Source organism: Choloepus didactylus, chromosome 13 (assembly GCF_015220235.1).
Source record: "Choloepus didactylus isolate mChoDid1 chromosome 13, mChoDid1.pri, whole genome shotgun sequence".
NCBI classification, from domain to species: Eukaryota; Metazoa; Chordata; class Mammalia; order Pilosa; family Megalonychidae; genus Choloepus; species Choloepus didactylus.
The window spans coordinates 70875362-70898195 of NC_051319.1; the positions used below are offsets into that span (position 1 = coordinate 70875362).

The window sequence follows — 22834 nt, forward strand, 5'->3', positions numbered from 1 at the left end:
GTTGCTAAAGTAACTGTAGATTGATGAGCTAGAAAGTGAAATTAGTCTATTAAAGTTAGGAGTTAGCCAAAACATCAATTTTTAAAATTTTATTGAATTGGTAAAGAGAATAATTATTCCATCACTAATAATGATAAAGGTTGCTTTTTTTTTTTTGAGCATTTACTATGTGTCAGACTATACTTATCTCATTTACTCTTCACAACAATCTTAAGAGATAGGTTTTAAAGTTATCCTCATTTTACATATGAGGAAATTGAAGCACAGGGTAGCTAGGTTTTAAATTTATCCTCATTTTACATGTAAGGAAATTGAAGCACTTTCAGGGTAGCTAGTTTTAAAGTTATCCTCATTTTACACATAAGGAAATTGAAGCACTTATAGGGTAGCTAGATTTTAAAGTTATCCTCATTTTACACGTAAGGAAACTGAAGCACTTACAGGGTAGCTTACTCAGGCTCTACCACTAGTAAGTGGAAGAGCCAGGATTTTGAACTAAGGTAGTCTAGCTAGTGGTTAAGGGCAATAGTTCTAAAGCTGACTTACTTTTGTTAGGGTACATCCATCTAATCACATCAAAACTTCTGACTTCCAAATTAGTCCATAATTATAAAATGAGTGCTGTAGGGCTTTAGAGATCTACAATTATCTTAAGTTATTTTAGTTTAATGTGTTTTGTTTTCAGATGAGAGATTCTGTTGACTCCTGGTGTACAATTTGATCTATTTTCAGGTGAGAAATTAGGAGGTTGTTTTTGTTTGCCTCCTATTGCCGGAATTCATTGTATTAAAGAGTACTTTGCAAAGGGTCTGTATTACAGCTATTTTTAAATAACAGCTGTGTTAAATCCTTTCCCCTTCTAACCTCTAGCCCTTATTATAATAAGAAACATGTGGGTTCTTGAAAGTAACTGAAAAGCATGGCCCTTCAATCAGAATAATATAAGTCATTTAAATTAGTCATGTTTACAATTACTCTCCATAACTTTCAAGTCAAAGAAAAACTCCTTGGTGTGCCAAAATTAAGAACGATGAATTTCAAATTTATCTGAGTTTAGTAGAAGATTCTACTTTACACTTAAGGAACAGAGGAATAGGAGTAGAGGGTCATCTTTGATTATTAAACAATACTTGGGCCTAGAAGGCATTCTATTAATTACCATTCAGAATTCATAGTCATAAATATCATATGTACAAACCTTTAAATATTCCCATTATAAAACTATTTGAACATATATGAATTTGGAAAAGAGAAAAGAGGAAGAAAACTCACCCATAATCTTACCACATGATACAATTGCTATTAACTGATTTGCCCACGTATTTAATCTATTTTTTCCCTGTGGATATGTGGTGGCATGGATTTTTTAAATACATATTTGAAATCATACTACTATGTAAATACGTATTCTATATTTTTGTTTTATTTTATATTAATTTGCATACATTATATATAGATGTATATTTTATATTATAAAATATCACTATATGATAAACTATAATCCTTATCACCTTGTTTTTTTAAGGACTACTAATTGATTTTCCATAGACTGGTGAGGAATCTAGGGCCTCTAATGGGCCACTGTTCATTCTTTCTTTTCCCCCACACAGGGTTGGAGAAAGAAAGACAGAAAAGTTATACATTTGTCATGTTCCTTTTGCTCCCCAGTGCTGCTTCTAAATAAGAAACTCTTCTAGCCACTTATTTGATGCACAGGCTCTTAAGTTTCACCATTGTATCTCTCACTGCCGCTGTGATCATTTATTCTCTTGGGTTCCTTGCCCACATTTCCTATGGTCTTCGATCACCTTTTTCAATCAGTGAGATCATTTGCAGTTTCATTTTCTTTTGATCAGTCCACACAACACTACTTGTTGATCCTTTGACCTCAGTCTTGATGACCTCTACCTCTACCCTACTATATTCCCTTGGCAACACCTAATCATGTCATAGAACTTATCCTCTGAAGTCTTAAATTCCAAAACCCTGCTCTCTGACCACAATCTCGAGTACTTAGTTTTCCCTGCAGTGTCTGCTCTCTTTCTTCATTGATGACTCCATTTTCTTGACCACTGTATTCTACTTTTCAAATGATCAGTCTTTCTGATCATTTACCATAGAGCCCTATGTGCTTTACCCTTTTTTTCGTTCTCAACTTTCCTGCCAACTCTTAAATCCCTTAGTCCTTCTTCGCATCCGGTCTAGAAAACCTCAACGCAGGGTGAATCCAAATTTTGTGCTTTTCTGTTTCAGCCACCAAGTTAGGTTTATTAGTGCAACTCCAGACTCATGCTCTCTGTTCTCAGGTGGACTGACATGTTTTGTGATTAATTCACACACTCCTCTCGTACTTAATTAACTCTCAGGTTTTATTCCAAGCTTTTGTTTCCTTAACCTTCAGGTTTTATTCCAAGCTTTTGTTTCTTTTCCTAAAACTACTATCCAACTCCCATCCATCTTTGACCCATGCATCAGATGATGTCTCCTTTTTTCACTTAGACATATAAGGAAATAAGAAAAAAGCTCCAGACCTACAATAAATCCCTAATTGTACTCCTTTCCCTTCTTCCCCTTCTCCATGGGAGGTGGTCCTGGTTTATGTCGACAACTAATATTTTCTGCCACATCAAAAATATTGTTTAGTTAGCTGGCTCTCAAATCTCTCTTATCTTCAAAATTTCCCTTTTTAACACTCCTTTCAGTAAGTATATCATTTATTCATCTCTGATAGTTTAAAGACTACACTAGTGACAAAACTATTATCTATCATTCATTCCTCTCCTCTTTGCAGCCGCTTTTCTTCAGGCATATCTCCACTGTGTTACGTCCCATTCACTTCTCAATCAAAAGCAATATGGTTTCTGCCCCAGAGTTTCATTGAAACCTCTTGGGTTTTGGCCACCAGAGCCCTGCATATTAATAAATCCCTTAATACCAACTATAAAGTGAGTGCTGCTTGTAGTTCTTTTAATGTTGTGCCATTTCATGTTTTTATGCTTCAGAACTTAGCATTCTCTTCATCTAGAAAAGTCTGTGCAATCCCCCAAATCATATCACTTCTCCTTCAATTTAAGACTTTCAGTTAACACTAGTGCTATAAGTTCACATTGTGGTGTGCAAAACAGAACAGAAACATAAGGAGTTGACTGGTGAGTGAGGCCTAAGCCTCACAGAGAGGTTACACCTCAGACTTTTGTAGAAATTGAATACATACTAGGCAACAAAGAGAGCCTCAAATATTTGAAAGAATCATTGCCATATAGATAATGCTCTGACAGTAAGGCAATTAAATTTGAAATCCATAAACAAAGAGTAAAACAACAACAGTATGTGTTTGAAAACATGAAAATATTCCCCTAGATAAAAAAGAGGAATCACAAAGGCGACTACAAAATGTTCAGAACTGAGTGATGGTGAAAGAAACCTTAGATATAAAAAATAAGTCTTTGACTCAAGAAGCTAGAAAAAGAACAATAAGTTCAAAGAAAGTAAAGGAAAGAAAGAAATTTCAAAATGATTAAAATAAATTAACAATTCAAAGATGATTCTTTGAAAAGGCTAATGAAATATCTCTAGCATGATGGGTAAATAATAACAAAAAGAAAGAAAAGACAAAATATTAAGAACAACAGTGGGGGGCACAATTACAGATTGACTAAAAATAGCAATGATTTCTGATATTACCTGCTTTACTGATAATTTAAACCAAATATTTTGCTCAAGTCTTTATCTTAAATGATATTTCAGTGTCATACTCTGCAGCCAGATAAAACATAACATCTTATTAGCCAAGAAACTTTCAAAGAAAATGTTTTCAATTTTTTGAATATCAAAAATAGTTCATAAGTCATATTATTTAAATGGCATTTAATAAAATAAAATTAAAAAGTTTTATTAACTCAAAATGTAAACATAAGTTCAAGAATGTCCTATAGATAGCATATTTTTATGAGTATTTCTTGAAATTACGTTCTTCATAAGAATTGAAAAATATGTATAACATTGTATTTTTATTTGTATTTTCTAAGTTACGATTATTCATTAACCTTACATGACCATGAAAAGTTGTATTTGTAAAATGTATTCTTACAGTATACCTTTTGAGAATTAGATAATTTATAAAATAATTTCATCTGAAATACAAAATTGAAAAGAATATTAAAAGTTGGTTGGTTGACATATGACCCAGCAATCCCAGTTCTCAGTATAGACCCAAAAGAATTGAAAGCAGGGACTCAAATGGGTATTTGCATTCCAGTGTTCATGACAGCATTATTCACAATTGCCGAAACATGGAAGCAGCCCAAGCATCCTTCAGTTGATGAATGGATAAGCAAAATGTGGTATATTCATGTAATGGATATTATGTGGCCATGAAAAGGACCAAGGTTTTGATGCACGCGACAACATGGATGAAATTTGAGGACCTCGTGTTGAGTGAAATAAGCCAGACACAAAAGAATAAATATTATATGATCTCACTGATATGAAACAATTAGAATAAGCAAATTTGTAGAGTCAGAAATGGGAATATAGGTTACCAGGAGATGGGGAGGGCTAAGAAAGGGGGAGTTAAAATTTAATTGGTACATTGATGAGGAGGCAGAAAGGTGTAGCCTTTCTGGAGGTCAGTGTGGTGGTTCCACAAGAAGCTAAGTATGTGGGGGCCATAAGGTCCTGCAACCTCATTATGGGTAGGTACTTGGAAGATCTGAGAGCAGACACATGAATGGACATTTGCACACTGGTGTTTATGGAGGCAGTATTCATGATTTGCAAAGGGTGGCGGTGGCCTAAGGGTACATTGACTAAGGAACAGAATGGTGAACTGCGGTGTTATACATACAATGGAATATTGAGCAACTACAAGAAGAAGTGAAGCTGTTAGACATGCAGTGAGGTGAATGGATCCTGTAGACAGCATTTTGAGTGCAGTACACCAGAAACAAAGGCAAACACTATAACACCTCACCAATATGGACTAACTACAATGTGTAAACTCAGAATTGAATCTTAGAGCACAGCCTATCAGGGGAATGATTATTGTAATGGTCCCTAGATTGTGAGCTCTTACATTAGTCAAATCTATTCCTGAATTGTAATGGCTATCTCCAAACTCTGAGATGCTGATCCTTTCATGTATAACCCGATTGGTCTCTGGAACATTGGGTATCTGTGTGACACCTGAAACTCAGAGCTAGAGCTTGGCAGATATGAATGTCAGTATTACTGCATACAGCAACTGTTCAAAAAAAAAAAAAGCTGAAAAAGATCCCAAACTTCAATTAGAGATATGATCGAAGCAGATCTGATTAAGACTAGGGCAAATCAGGCCAAAGGGTAAAGGTTGAAACTGACTGTGTGTTAAAACTTCAACTTCCACGTGAGACCAAGGGAAGAGATGTTAATCTGGTGCATGATCTATATTTTCTAAACAATATAACTTCTACAGTCAGTTTGTTCAAACACCACAATTGCATGGAACTTTGAATAGGAAGTTAGATATGGTAGGTTTGTATAGGTTAGAGTGAAATAGCGACATATCCCAAAGTAATTTGGGCAGAGAATAAAAATATATATGCAGGGTCCCCCTGAGGAGCTGGGGGAAAATGAGCTGGGGGAAAATGCAGAAGTGTTGGACTTCCTCCCTGGATTGTTGCTGATATTCTCATAAACATTGAGGACTGGTGGTTTGATGTGCTGAGCCCTCTATCACAGGACTTGCCCTTATGATGCTCCTTACTCAAAGGAGAGGCTAACTTTGCATATAATTGTGCCTTAGAGTCTCCCCCTGAGTACCTCTTTGTTGCTCAGATGTGGCCCTCTCTCTCTAGCTAAGCCAGCTCAGCATGTGAACTCACTTCCCTCCCCGCTACATGGGACCTGACTCCCAGGGGAGTCAACCTCCCTGGCAATACAGGATATGACTCCCGGAGATGAATCTGGACCTGACATCATGGGATTGAGAACATCTTCTTGACCAAAAAGGGGATGCCAAATGAAATGAAATAAAGTTTAAGTGGCTGAGAGATTTCAAATAGAGTTAAGAGGTCACTCTGGTGGACATTCTTATGCACTATATAGATAACACTTTTTAGGTTTTAATGTATTGGAATAGCTAGAAGTAAATGCCTGAAGCTATCAAATTCCAACCCAGTAGCCTTGACTCTTGAAGACGATGGTATAACAATGTAGCTTACAATGGGTGACAGTGTGATTGTGAAAACCTTGTGGATCACATTCCCTTTATCCAGTGTATGGATGGATGAGTAGAAAAATGGGGACTAAAATCTAAATGAAAAATAGGGTGGGATGGGGGAGATGATTTGAGTGTTCTTTTTAATTTTTATTTTTTATTCTTATTCTGATTCTTTCTGGTGTAAGGAAAGTGTTCAAAAATAGATTGGGGTGATGAATGCATAACTATACGATGGTACTGTAAACAGTTGATTGTACACCATGGATGATTATATGGCATGTGAATATATGTCAATAAAATTGAATTTAATTAAAAAAATTTTGATTGGTACAGAATTTCTGTTGGGGGATGGAAAAGTTATGGTAATCGGTGATGACAACAGCTGCCAAACACTGTGAATGTAATTAACACCGCTGAATTATATATCTGAATGTAGTTAAAGGGGGAAATTTTAGGTTGTATATTTGTTATTAAAATAATTAAAATGTATATATATAATTTTAAATTATAAAGGCTACATTAGTATCAGTGTTTAACAAGAGAAAATGCAAATAAACTGGAAAATATAAACTATTTCTCAAGCTTTGACCTATAAATATAATGTCAAATGGGTTTTTATGTATAGGATAAAGAACAAACTTGCTATGCTTGATAGAACTTTATTTTAAGCATTCATAAATGGATATTCCTTCTATTGAGTTTGGTAGAGTTTAGAGCATATGGTTTATTTTCATATAAAGGCAGTTTTAGAAAGGGGGTTCAGGATATTATGATGTACTTATACAGTCTTGTGAAGTTCTGATTTTGACATAGCAATAAAACCTGTAGAACTATGCGTAATGAAAAAAATTAATTGATTGTCTCATACATATGAATCCCCCCTCCCAATTCTATGTATAAGGACTAGATAACATTGTTTAATATTGGCATATTTGAGTGGTAACAACTATCATTTTTTGTTTTTGCTAATAATTCCTATCATAAACATTTACATTTTTAATTGAAACATACGGTAATTAATGTTTGTGTTTTTTAGGGATTGCTTACTTGAGTGGAATGTGTAGTGAAAAGAGAAAATGTATAATTGCTGAAGACAACGGACTGAATCTTGCATTTACAATAGCTCATGAGATGGGTCACAAGTAAGTAAATTGTGTCTATGCTAGCATATTAGCATATAAGTTTGTAATTTGAGTTATCTTGCTACATCTATATCTTAGGGCTTTTTCTTTGGGCTTCGAGTTTTTGAAAAATTAGGGAAACAAGAAGTGGAAAAGAGGAGACCATCTAAATTTAAAGAGAGTTTCCTGAATGTGGTAACCATTCCTGATACTCTGAATAAAATCCTACTACATTATTAAAATCATTTTCAATAGTTGTTACATGGCACAGGATTGATTTCACTAAGCAATTCTAAATGATATAAATGTTGCATTAATTATGAGATTACAAAGCTATATGTTTTTCAAACAGCCATCCTAGGAAAACATTTGGTACAAGTGAAAATAGTTCTAGCCTATAGTAGAGCATATGCTTGTTATTACCAGTCACAGTAAAGGAATTAACCTGTTTAGGAGTTAATTTAGTTATGGTTAGGAGTCCTGTACTTGAAAGAACTAGCTGGACACATAATTAATATGGGGTGAACATTAACTATGTATTGGGCACAGATCCAAGGCCTTTACCTAGATTATTTTATACTCAAAAGGTGTGGGCAGGTAGTTACTATTATTATTCCCATTTTAGAGATAATATTAATAATAACATATTTTAAATATTAATATATAATAATTAATAACACTGCTTAAATAGGGATTACTATGTGCCAGGCCTGGTTCTAAATGCAATATATATCCTCGCAACAATTTTGAGAGTTAATACTCTTTAATGTACCCAATTTACAGGAGAGAAAACTGAATTTTAGAGAAGTTGATTTATCTTCCCAAAATTAAAAAAAGGAAAAGATTTGAACTCAAGCAATCAAACTCAGGACATGCTGTTCTAAATTTCTATATTAAATTGTCTGATAGTTTTGAGCCTTCATTACTTCATCTGTAAAATGGGGACAATGCCTTGTTTCAGATTCAAAATACATAAGTACTATATACATATTTTCAGGCAGTGTATTATAGTAGAAATGATATGAGTTGTGGAATCAGACTTAGTTTTGACTCTAGGCTTCCCTATTTGCTAGCTGTATGAATAGTCACATGAAAAGTATTTTAATTGGACTCAGGTTTATTGGGCTCCTACTCAGGGAGGTGATTCTTATTGAAGGCCACTGTGGTCAAAGATATATTTAGTTTGGCCTGCAGTTCTGAAAAAATTGAATTAGTTACCGACACTATAAAGTATAAATTTGACATACAAATTCTGATTTCCAGACCTGGCAACATGGGACCACAGTCCCATATGGTATCCATTCCCTGGAGTTGAGGAGTGCCAGTGTGCTGTGTACAGGGCCCGTGCTCCCTAGTTCATCACGGGCCATAGCACTCACTCTCTAGCACTGCACACCCAGCTTACTTCATTTCATTATATGCCCAGACTCTGTAGGCAATTGAGTAAAGTTGAATTGGCAGTGGGATTTGGTTGGCAAAAGAATGCTTAGAAGAACCAATTATATAGAACATAAAAGTGGTGGATTTAACAAAAGACATAACAAAAAACTTTCTATTTAACTAAACATAAGTATAGCAAAGTGATCAAATCATACTTCTACAATTCATGAGTTATCAAAAATTGGACCTACCCACATACTCATAACCCACTCCAAGAAACAGGATATTAACAACAGTGATTGATTTCTGATTGCTGTTTTTAAACATGTAGATATACACTCATTTTCTCCCATACAGATTTTCAGTCTTCAGTTGACTGCTCTAGAATATGTTTGTCACTTCAAAAAAAAAAAGACAGATACGTTTTAAATTCATCATCCTTTAGGGAAAGTATGCAATGCAATAACCTCATTCAATATTGTAGTCCAAATATGATAGGATTTAAAGTCTTAATTTTAATTCAGTAATATAATGATATTTTCACTTTAGTCATACAAAAACCAGAGTTATCCTTTAAAAGTGCTGAGAATAATGTTTAGAGGCCAGCAGAACTCTTTCTTTTTTAAGATAAGGGCAAAATAATCGTAAACAAATTCCTGTAAAATAAACGCAATTTTCTGAAAAATTATAACTTTCACTCTTTAACTGGGCAATAAAGGCTTGATATACAAGCAATTTGAGTAATTTTTCAGGAAATAGGCATGAAATTTTTTTTCAAGTTTCCTGAATAGAAGGTTTACTTTTAAAAAGTATGTTTGTTTTCTAAAAACAGATGTATAAAATTAATTCCTCAATCCTTGTCATATTCTAAAATGTAGAAAAAAAAAAAACCCTTATTAATGTAACCAATAATAAAAGTTAGTTTATGAACATCCAGAGTTTTGGTTAGTAACTTAAAACTATGTAAACAAAAAACTAAATAAGGAAATTGAAGGAGAGGCTACTTCAGCTTTATATAGTAGAAACATTGATTTATAACTAGGAACTCAGGTTTAAATGGCTAAAATAGTACTAAAATATTATTTTATTAGACTTTTATAGAGCTATACGCTACATCAATAAAGATGTACCAAATATATGTATAATGCTTGGTGGATCAGGACTAATACATACGATAACTATTGAACTACTTAATTACTAAAATTTCTCCCTACCAGTAAACAAGATTTAGCTCAAATGTAGAGGATAGTTGTTTCCTTGATGCTAGAGAAATAAATATGAGGAAATTAATCAGTGTATCTCATATCTACCAGTTTAAGAGATAGGGTTCAATGAAAGAAGTGTAAGGAGAATAAATTCAGAAATGTGTTCATATACTTAATTGCTTTTCAAACAGGGAAAGTTTTCATAGAGATTAGAGATCATTTTCTCTGTAGATCCCATGTAGCACAAAAACTCAATAGAACCTTTTTACTTAGAAGTATGATTAAGAGTCAGCTACTTAAGTGAAACCCTTCAATTCTTATATGTTTTTCTTCTTCTTTTTTGAGTTCTTTCTTTTTCTTCTCCTCCTGCTCCTTCTCCTCTACCCACCCCGCCCTTCTTCTTGTTAAATTATATAGGGAAACAGTCTTCTAGAAACTAATAACAAACTAACTTTTTCAAATATATTTCCTAATGTAGGCAGAAAATGAACCACATAATCCTGTATAAGCACAGGAGAATAATTCCTTTTAAACTTGTCAATGAAATAACATCTTTATAATCACACACGAAATGTTTCTAAACTGATTTGGGATGAGCGCATTCAAGTTTGTTGACTTGAATTTGAATTCTAGAAATTCTCAGAGCAATTCCACATGCAGCAAGAAAAATCAATACCAGGCCACCAATAAGAAAAAAAAATAACTGTTGGTGGTGAAAATATGAGGAATACAAGAGGAAAAAAAAATCCGTTTTTTTAATGGCTTGCTAGGGACTCTTAATGTCAGCAAGCATGTATGGAATATTTCCTTTGGGAAATTAGCTGTTAAAAATACCAAACTTGCAATTATATAAAACATGAAAGTTCAAATCCACAGGAAGAAAGAGGAAATACATGATTTATGTCAACAGTTTATACTTCCTTTTTCAAAATTATTTTCCATTCTGAAAAATAGCTCGGGAGACTGATTATTTTTCTTGTAACCAAAAATTCTGACAAGGGCATCTATTTATTGATGTTGCTGAATCAATGTATAGTCTTGAAATACCAATGAGATCTTCATAAACTCACTGTGATGAAGCCGGAAACTTTTAATGAATACAAAATTCCTGAGATCAGTGTACCCTGGGTCCGCGTAGCCATGGCGTCTCGTGTCCATTCCTCCTCTGCCCCCTGCCTGCCCGCCGCTGCCCCGAGCCCCTATGCTAGCTGTGGCCGGGCCGCTCAGCACCACCCTGGGCCCAGCAGGGATCCCGGGACCTGTGACTCCATGGCTATTCTCGGTGTTCGCGTAGGTTCCAGGTAGTTACACAGTTGTGCCGCTAGTGTAGTGATGAGCCCCCTTTGCCCTTAGAGGGGAACTAAGGGCCGTGTTCTTTACCTCTTGAAACTCTATGGTAAGGTTGACTCAGAAAAGCTCTCAGTAAATTCCCATTTTATGTAAGACCTGGGCTTAGACAGTTTGGACCAAGTGGAGATTATCATGGCCATGGAGGATGAATTTGGGTTTGAAATTCATGATATAGATGCAGAAAAATCAGTGCGTCCACAAGAAATTGTAGATTACATTGCAGACGAGAAAGACGTATATGAATTAAATATCGAACCACCTTTCTTCACTGAGAGAAGACTCAGATGACACCAATTAGTGTTTGGAAGTGAGAGAGCATTTTGCCATCATTGCTGACTTTGACAGAGTCATTCTTTGTATCTCTATTTTAAAAGTCTAAGAATTTTGCCCTTTGAAAATAAATCTGTAAAACCAAAAAAAAAAGAAAAGAAAAAAGAAAAAACAATAGCCCTGAGAAAATAGTTCATGAATTGGCTAGGTTTGTTGAATGTATATGTATATTTGCACACATTAACTATACTCTGCATTTTATATGATAACAATTTGTGAAAGTAGAAATTTCACTTTTACTTCAGGGCATGGTTTGTCATTAATATATTAATTGTGATTTGATTACAAAGTATTTTAAAGTCTCGAAATTGCATATTTTATATTAGCTTGCCAAAGGCTAATAAACACAATAATGTCTGTCAGGCATTGTGCTAAATACTGTGTACTCATATCTAATTGAATCTCACAAAAATCTTAAGCTAGGTGTTAATATCATCATTTTACAAATGACAAAATGGAAGCTTTATTAATAAAGATTGATTTTCAAAAAAGTTTCTTTACATTAATGACATTCTCTTTTGATCACAAGTATTGTAAAGATTTTACCAATTATTTCTTTTAGTTAATTTCATTTTTAAATATTTTTGACCCAGAAGTAGATTTTATTCCACAGTCAAGTCTCACATCATTTTCTTATATAATTTATTCTATAGCTTTTTTTGCAATTAGAAATCTTTTCTTATTTTAAAATTAGGGAAATACATTTTTGTCTACTTGTTTTATATTTTCTTTTATCTTTCCCTTTTTTTTTTTTTTCAGCCAGTTAACTTATTAAGTCATCTAGAATTTATTTTAATGCATGTAGGAAAGTTCTCTCTATTAAATGTGATTTTTTCATTGAGTGCTTGGTAATTTATCTTACTACTCAAAGTCTGATCTGTGACAAAATAAGAAACTATGCCAGAATATAACACTTTGTTCCCTTCATCAAAAAAGTTTTGGAATCAAAAACAAAAACAAAAACAGAACACAGAAAACAGTCAGTTTAACTAAATTATTTGTTTAGTGATGTAGTTGATTTACATTTTGGCACCAGTTTCTTTTCTAAATGCAAATCAGCAACAAAACAGATTACTGAATGTCAGTCAGTGCACAGACCACACTGTGAGTCAGCCCTGCCCTATAACACAGATGTGGTAACCTCTAAGTCATTCTAAGTCATCTTTGCTCTAGGAAGTCACCTTTGAAATGCTAGAGAGCAAGCTCTATATTTTTAGTCTGAAATGTGGTCTGTACTTAAATTGTATTTTTGTTTCCTCATATATTTGTGGAGTATTTTTAGAAATAAATTCTGTGATGCAATTCATTGGAATAATAAAATTTGTTCTTTTGTACAAATATACATATATATTTATTTTATTATTTATATTCATGTACACAAACATGCATATATATCCTTTTTCTTTATGGCCACAAATGTTTCAGACCTCTGTGAATTCCAGCCCCAAATAGTACAACCCCTATAATATAGGATAAGGTTGTTAAAATTTAGCCTCAGTTCTTCAGTGTTGTAAAATATTTAAATTATAAGGAAAGTAATTTAGAAACAATTGGTAATAACAGAATCCTGCAAATGTTTTTCTTACCTTGCTATATCTGGAGATTTATTGGAGGAAAAACTTGGCACAAGACCAAAGACTGTGGCTTTGATTTGAAGAAGGAAGGCAATAATTTTAACTCCATTTTAGAGATGATGATTGCCAAAGCTCACACAACTAATAAGTGAGCCTGAGTGAACATTCATAGCCAAGTCTTTGCCACTCCAAAGCTCATGTTTTTTATTACTGTGCTATGCCATAAATGCTGAATGGTACATCTAGCTAACATAACTCTAATCACCTTACTTCTGGGTTGGCCCTGGATTATCTGACCCCAGTGTCTCCTTTAGCTGTACTTCACACTGTGCTCTCTAATTCTCAGCATAGTGGCCATGGTCAACTTCTTAATAGTGTTTCTAGTGGATCATGCCACTTCATGTCACAGGGCATTGGCACTTGCTGCTCTCTCTGCCTGGAAGCATCGTTGATTAATTATCTCCTGCTCATAATTCAAGTATTAGCGCAATAACCATTTCCTCAAAGAAACCTTCTTTGATCATTTTGTGTAGGCCAGTCTCTGTTAAACACTGTAATGCCTCCGTCTCCTTTATAAATGTACATTCATCTATTAGACATATACCCCACAAGGCTACAAGTTTCAAGAAGTAATGAACTATGTCTGTTCCTACTTATCATGGGATTCTTATTATATTTGATAGTGGTTGGTACATATTAGGCATCCAAAAATCTGTCCTAAGTAAATGAATGCTGTGATATAGTAACTATGTTAGTAATGTATTTTCATGTATAGAATGTCAGTGACACTCTACTAGAAGAGGTGCTGAATGCATATTCAAATTATTTAAAATGTTTTTGATATTGTATGAGACTGCTAAAAAGTTGTCAAAGTTTTTAAAAAGTAGTATGCATTTTGAAATATACCCAAGTCCACATGGAATCATATTTTTTCCAGTATGAACATACAGCAATTATAGCCCCCACCCTAAAACTGGCCCTCCTGCAGTCTCCCCATCACAGTAAATGGAAGCCCCAATCTTTCCTTTGCTCATCTGAAAAGCATGAAATTATCCATGAGCTGTTTCTCATATTCTACATTCAATCCTTCTGTCAGCTGTTGGCTCTATGTTCATAATATATCCAGAATCTGATTACTTCTCACCATTTCTCTTGCTCCCACCCTAATGGGTCAAGCCACCATAATCTCTCACCTGGATTACTGCAATAGCCTCTTAAATAATGTTCCTTTACTGCCCTTGCCTCCCACTGCCTATTTTCAACTCAGAGCTAGGGAGAATCTTTTAAAACAAAAAGTCAAATTGCATGAAATTTCTCTTCACAATTTTCCAGTAGCTTCCTATCTCTCTTGGTAAAATCCTCAGTCCTTACAATAGCTCAAGGCCTCATATGTTCTAGCCTCCTTTACCTCTTGGGCTTCCTCTCCTACCTTTCTCTTCTTTCTTTTTTGCTCCAGACACGATGGCCTCTTTGCTGTAATGCAAACACATGAGGCAAACACCTACCTCAAGGCCTCTGTCCTTGATTTTCCTTCTGCTTGGGATGTTCGCAGATGGCTGCCTCCCTCCTTTAGGTTTCTGCTCCCATATCACCTTCGCAGGGAGGCCTTTCTGATCACCTTTCTTAAAAACGTAAAAACCACCGTCCTGGCTTATCCCCCTTCACCGGCTTTAATTTTCTCCTTAAACCTTTAAAAATCTGACTGTATTTACATATACAAATGAAGTTTTTTCTCCTTTGCTCACTATTGTCTTCCCAGCAACTAGAACAGTACTTGACACATAGTGCACACTCAAACTATATACTTATGGAATGAATGAGCAAATTTTAACTCTAAAAGTGTGGAATATGTAACCTCTTGTGCCCTACAGAAAGGCTGAATATACAAATGTACTAGTTGTCTAACAGAAATGAATTATATCTTATGCTTAAAGGACTAAATCATTATATCTTTTTAATTATATCTAAACTGACATTTATTTTCACATTAAAAGTTCACATTAGAATTTTTAGGTCAAGTAGAAGTCAAGGAGATACTGAAATCGCTCACATATAAACACTTAAAGAGACCAAAAAGAGGATACTATTTTTTTTATAAATAGTCAAACCAAAGAGCCAGAAGGAGAAATGTCCACATACTGGAGATAGAAGGAATCTATAGATAAATAGCAAGCTGGAATTTCTTAGTCACAGGGGATTGGGACTTGATGTTGAATAGAGGAGCTGAAGGCTTAATATACTCTAGGGGTGGGAGCCCATGCCTGTCAGTGTGTCCCTCCAGCCATCTGGAGGTAAATGGTTTGCTTAATTCTATGGGGTGAGAAAAAAAGAGATATCAGGACTAACCAGAACCTAATGACATAGTTTCGAAATATAAAATCAAACCTTAACACAACTACAAGGAGAAATAGATATAGCCACAATCATAGTAGGAGATTTTAACAGAGCTCTCCATAACTGATAGGTCAAGTGAGCAAAAAGATCTCTATGAAAAGAAAAGGCTTGAACAATTACGAAGTTTGAGCCATCAGAAAGAATCCTGTAGCTGATGTATGAGGAATACCTACTCTTTTCAAGGACAATTTACAAAGAATGAACATATACCATGTTATTCTGAAATATCAAACACATTTCAAGGAATTAATATATGATGAGATTTTCTGATCACAATAAAATTAAGTTAAACAACCAATAGCAAAATAAAACTAAAATAATGCATTTTGAAATTTAAAAGCATACTTTGGAAACCCCATAGATGAAAGAAGAAATCATTATGGGAACTAGAATAGTCTCAGAATTAAACAATAATAAATGTACTTTTTAACAAGTTGTGTGGCATACAGGTAAAGCACATCTATAAATGAGTAACTTTAAATACACATGTAAAAATGAAATGATGAAAAATAGCAATAGAGCAAACTAAAAGACAAAGGAAAAAATCATATAAAATATATATTAGTTAGGGTTCTCTAGGGAAACAGAATCAATGAGAGGTGTCTCTGACTATCAGATTTGTAAAAGTGACTCACGCAACTGTGGGTATGCACGAGTCCAAATTCTGTAGAGCAGTCAGCAAACTGTCAACTCCAAGGAAGATGTCTGATGAATTCCTCAGGAAACAAATCGGCAACTTTGATGAACTCCTCAGGAAATGCTTCACTGGGCAGCCGAAGAAGAAGTGAAGGTCCTCTAACTGTCTCACTTGTAAGTCTTCAACTGGGTAATTGGATTAAATCCAGCCAATTGCATTCTCTCATTGTGGAAGACACGCCCTTTGGTGAATCATCAGTCACAGCTGCAGTGAATTGACTAATGATTTAATAAACCAGCCTGTTGGTTTATTGACCAGCCACAAACGTCCTCACAGCAATTGTTAGGCCATTGTTTGCTTGACCAGACAGCTGGGTACAATCACCTGGCCAAGTTGACACATGAACCTAACCATCACAGAGTAGAAATTAATGAAACAGAAAGAGTCAAAATTAGATCTATGAAAGTGCAAATAAAATTAGCAAACCTAAGATTGATGAAGTAAAAAGGCACAGTTAAATAATATTAGAAATAGGGAGGTAACAGAAAATGTTTAAATGATACTAAGAAAATTCACAGTGCTTTTTTATTAAAAAAAGGAATGGGCAAATTCAGAGAAAATGAATAGAAGAACGTTCTATAACATTTAAATTATTTGAATAAATACCTTAGAATTTTCCCATAAACAAAACACTATTCTCAAGGAATAGGTAATTCTAAATTTGATGTAATTTTTCCATTGAATAGTAAATGGAAACACCTTCCAATTTATTAGTTGAGGTTAGTATTAATTTAATATCAAAAAGTACAAGTATGAAGAAGGCAAATTAAGTCCAGTCTCATCTGAGAAGGATGCAAAGATAACAGAGAAACTTTTTCAAAATAAATCAGCAGTATATAAATCAACAAGGATAAGACAAGAGGATAAAGTTGGTTTTATCCCAGGATCACAAAGGTTATTTAACAATAAAAAATCTAATTCTTCACTATATTAATAGATTAAAGATAAAAACTGCTATCTTAGTAGATGCAGAAAAAAGCGTCTGATAAATGTAGTTGTATGTATTTACCAAAACATCATTCTTGATGAAATTTTAGAAACACCGTTAAAATTAAGAAAAAAGATGAAGATTTCTCTATTCCTTCTTCTATATGTACTGGAGGTACAAATTGGTATGGAAGACATAAAGCTATTTTTATTTGCAAGTGATATGATTACCTACATAAAAATATAATATAATTTAAATGCAAATTATGAAATTAATCAACATATTTAGTGAGATTATCAAATGTAAGATAAAATATACAAAAATCAACTGGCAACAACAAATAGAAAATACAATTTGCAGGTACTTAGGAATAAATCTAACAAAAGATAGGATATCCACCTTTATTAAAATTCATTAAATTTAGCCCATCTCAATCAAAGTATACTATGTTTGTGGATAAAAATACGTAATATCATAAGCATCTCAATTCTACTGAATATGATTTAAGGATACATAGAAATTCCAATAAATATACCATGAGGGAGTTTTAGTGGAATTTGGCAAAGTACTAGTAAAATTTATATGAAAGAGCAAATAATCAAAAATAGCAAAAACACACTTTAAGAAGGAACAAATGAAAATGGGAGATAGGCAAAGGAAGATGAACAAGAAAATAATGTGGGGATCTAGCACTGAAAGAAATTACCTTTTTTGAAACTAGTGATGAAGACTGTTGAATTTGGCAGTTATAGACAACTAGAACAACAGAACAAAATAGAGAGTCCTAAACAGACCCATGCTTACATGAAAAACTGAAATATGGCAAAGGTAACATTGTAGAACAGTGGATAAAGAATGACTGCCAAAAAAATGTGATGGTAAAATTAGTTATGCACATGTGTAGATATGAAATTGAGCACATTCTTCAGACCATGTATAAGTATCAATTCCAGATAAAGATTGAAATATGACAGGCAAAACTTTTAGGAGAAAATATATTGGACTATATAACTTCAGGTTTGAAAAGGATTTCTAAAACAGCACACACACACACACACACACACACATACACACATACAAAACAGGTAGAAGCAGGAAATCTAACATGGAAGGACGATAGGGATCTCAATGGAATTGGTCTCGTTCCAAGTTTTTTATTTGTGCGGTAGTTTCCCTGAGTGTTTGGCTTATATTAGACTTAAACATACACCACATACATATAGTACATATATTTATTGTCATGAAAATATTTCATAATTTTAAATAAAAATGGAAAGTTGGAAAGTAGTAAAAAAAATGAACATTATTTACATACTTGGAAAAATCCAGATAAGCTACTAAAAAAAACCCTACTAAAACCAAGAGAATTCTTATTAGCCAATTACCAAACAATATTAAATAAAAATTATTTGCTTTCATATATGTAAATAACAGCCACTTGCAAACTATAAAGAAAGAAAAAAATCAATTTATATTATTAGCAACAATAAAATTTTAAATATAAATGATAAAATATCTAGGAACAAATCTAAAAAATAAGGTACTAAACCTATAAAATAAGAATTTATAACCACACACAAAAACGGTTTAAATAGGTGGAAAGACATTTCCTCATTTTGAACAGGAAGACTCAATACCCTAAAACGACAGTTGTCCATATATAAATATAATGTCATCTGCCAAAAGATGCCAATAGAATGTTCTTTCCTTTCCTTCCCCTTAAGTCCATATGGAATAATCACCATAGGAAATTTCTCATTAAAAAAGAAAAAAAAATGGGTAGAGAGGAGGAGTGTGAGCTCTATCAGAAGGTATTAATTCATTTCATAATAGATAAAGCAGTGTGAATTGGAGTTTGATTAGGCAGACAAGTGAATGGAAGAGAGTAAAAAAATCAGATATAAGCAGGAAAAGATGTGAAAAGGTAGCATATGATGAAGGTTGCATCTGCAATCAAGAGGAGGAAATTAATCATTCAACAGTAATGTGATTCTTTACCTTTACGTATTATATCAAAATATGCCAAAATGATTCTATACACTGAGATTTTTGTTTTGTTTTCCTTTCTGCTTTAGTATTTAAATAGAAACTGCCTTTGATTCTAGTATGAAATCTAGAAACATTTAAGTAAAAGCCAGATGAAATTAACTACTAAAAATTAACTATCAGTTACTGCAAGGAAATAATTTAATAAACAAGATAAATCATAATCAGTGAAAAGTATTTGCAACTGTTCCAGTTTGCTCAAGCTGCCATTATACAAAATACCAGAAATGGATTGGCTTTTATAAAGGGGGTTATTTGGTTGCAAATTTACAGTTCTCAGGCCATAAAAGTGTCCAAACTAAGGCATCAACAAGAGGATACACCTTCACTGAAGAACAGCCAGTGGTGTCCAGAACAACTCTGTCAGCTGGGAAGGCACATAGCTGGCATCTGCTGGTTCTTTGCTCCTGGGTGTGTTTCAAAATAGCTTTCTCCAAAATGTCTCTCGGCTTGTCTTTCTGAGCTTCTTCAGCTCCTGTGCATCTAAGCGTCTGGTTCCTCTCTTAGCTTCTCTGGAGCAAACTCTGGGAAAGCATCTCCAAGCATCTCAAAGCGTCAGCAAACGTCTCTCCAAAAGTCTCTTTCAGCTGCTGTGTGTGTGAGCTCCCTTTAAAGGACTCCGATAAACTAATTAAGTCCTACCCTGAATAGAGGGGATCAAATTTCCATGGAAGCGTTCAATCAAGAAGTCACACCCTAATCAAAAAGATTAATAACTCTGCCCCTACAAGATTGCATTAAAGAACATGGCTTTTAGGGGACATAAATATATCCAAAACTGGCACAGCAACATATATGATGAAGTAATGTTTTCCTTAACATAAAAAGAGTGCTTACATATCCATATGCAAATAACAAACGCTCCATTAGGAAAACAGCAAAAGATATAACCACACAGCTCACCTGTGTTTTCATAATATGCACCTAATTAAACATATTTAATATTTTTAAAATCTGTGCACCTAATTAAAAATATAATCATAAGGGCTTGAATATGGTCATCATTTAACTTTAATCAAACACTATTTTGTGACCATTTAGTATGTGTTGGATCAGCATTTTCTTTTCTGAATTATAGAAATTGCCCTTTTAAGATATGTTGTATTCTTGGAATGATACTAAGGACACAAAGCTGTGACCTTGAAATCAGAGTATGATACAGTGTTTATAATTTAATGAGCATATTTATAATAATTCATACTTGTAATATATAGTGTCAAAAAATAAGAAAAAGTCTAAGCAGAGATCTATATTTTTAGAAGTTAAGAGGCTGCATTAAACATATATAATTATTCACTGATTAAGTAGCTAATATGATAGACTGCCTGCTTCATAGAGATGTTGAGTGGATAAAATTAGATGTTAAAGGAAATAACATAAATCATATTATAAAATCATAAATCATTTTTTGATATGGCCAAAAATGCATACTATTTATTTTGTCTTTTGAACCATGGGTATGTCCTCTACAAAGCCATATTCTTTAATGCAATCTTGTGGGGCAGATTTATTAATCTTTTTGATTAGGGTGTGACTTCTTGATTGGATGTTTCCATGGAGATTTGACCCCACCCATTCAGGGTAGGTTTTTACTGGAGTCCTTTAAACGGAGCTCACACAGATAGTAGAGATGAAACCACCATGGGATATGCTAAGCCAGGAGACCCAGACGTTTACTGACGCTTTGGAGATGCTAGCCCAGAGTTTGCTCCAGGGAAGCTACGAGAGACAAGCCCAGAGACATTTTGGAGAAAGCTATTTTGAAACCAGGCCCCAGGAGCAAGGGAAAACAGATGCCAGCCAGTGTCTTCCCAGCTGACAGAGGTATTCTGGATGCCACTGGCCATTCTTCAGTGAAGGTACCTTCTTGTTATTGCCTTAGTTTGGACACTTTTATGGTCTCAGAACTATAAATTTGTAACCAAATAAACCTCCTTTATAAAAGCCTATCCATTTCTGGTATTTTGCATAATGGCAGCATTAGCAAGCAGGAACAGTGGAGAAAGGACTAATATGTGTTACCAAACTTTGGCATGGAGACATGGCTTCTCCACTAAGTTGGCAGTCCAGGAGTTTCTTCAGATCTGAGCAGTTAATGAGGCAGTAAATAAGCAAAATTAGCTCCTTGAAGTCAATAAGTATTTGGAGCCTTTGCTAAAGATTTTATTTATTTATTTATGTATTTATTTATTTATTTATTTAAACAAGTTGTGGGTCCTGAAGCATTGACAGAGTACCAAGTATGCAGCTGCCTAATAAGCCCTTGAAATCAATGATATTTGCATAAATATTCCATTGGAAATTGTGCCTGGATAGAATCAAGGGTGGGGCCAGGTGATAAGGCCACCTCTTCAGACATCTGCATTTCTGTTATTGGCACCAGTGCTGCTACCACTCATTCAGTTGAGACATCTGAAGCATCTGTAATTACCTGTTTCTTTCCTTTGTACCTCCCATTATCAGTCACCAAATTCTATGCATTCTTCATCTGAACTAGCATTCCTACTTGTCCATTTCCTCTCCTGTTCATCTCCCAGGCTTGAACTGTTGCAATACCTGCCTCCCTGTCTATGGTACTCTGTGGTACGTTATCTTTTTAATTCTTCCTACACATTAGCTAGATTCAAATTCCTAAATATCCAGGTCCTGATCTCTGGTTCAAAAATCTTTACTGCCCTTTGCCACCTAAAGAATGAACTATAAATTCTATAGGATGATCACAATCAACCCGTCTACCTTTGTCTCCCATTTCTCTTTTTTCATTAATAAAAACAATCCATAGTTTTCAAAACCATGAATTTATTCATGCTTTTACCTTACCCCAAATCCCAGCCCTACTAATTTATACCTGCTCCCATTCTACTCTTTCACTAATGGCTAAGATAAATGCTATCCCATTTGTGAAATTTGGTCTGAAAGTACAGCTGTTAATGTTTCCTTTTTTGAACTTTCTTGGACTTTCTATATCAAATATCATTTCTCACTTTATTATAATTTCTGATATGTGCTGATTGATACTGATATTCACACTGATATGCATGTGTGTGTATGTGTCTGTGTACTTATCAGCATATTCTAATGTCTGTCCCCTACTGGGAGTAATCTATGAAAACAGGATTAATATCTAATACATATTTTTCTCCCACAGTGCAAGGTTGACCCTTGTGATCACAAGCACTCAAACATTTTGTTGCACAAATGAATAAACATTTGTTGAATGAATGGCCATCCTTTGAATAGTCATCTTGGTATCCAGAGTAGAAGGTAACTGAGTCCTAGAAGCAGAGAAGAAAAATTAGTCTGAGTCAAAGAATGCAATTGCCTTGGCTGAGCTAAAAAAAAAAAAAAAAGAAAAAAATGGTTTTATGGCTATATCAGTATTAATATGATCACATATTTTTCCTTTTTGTACGATAGTATTTTTGTATTCCTATGTAAAATACACTCCGTGAACATATAATAGTCAGATTAGATATCAGTTGGATATGATGAGTCTACTTTGATGTGTGGTTATAGACTTGTCCAACTATTTGATGTAAATCTTGAAGTCATGGCACTCAGTCGGGCCAAATCAAGCCTTTTCTCAATAGGACTATTTAATCTAAAATTC

The 22834-nt window shown here is 34.1% G+C and overlaps 1 protein-coding gene across 1 annotated transcript in view; it reads left to right on the forward strand.

The window, feature by feature from the left end:
- ADAMTS19 (ADAM metallopeptidase with thrombospondin type 1 motif 19) overlaps positions 1 to 22834 on the forward strand; it is a 274154-nt gene that overhangs the window by 130842 nt on the left and 120478 nt on the right. The window contains exon 8 of the mRNA XM_037802030.1: positions 7236 to 7341. Coding sequence (XP_037657958.1) covers positions 7236 to 7341 — 106 coding nt within the window. The remainder of the gene's footprint in view (positions 1 to 7235; positions 7342 to 22834) is intronic.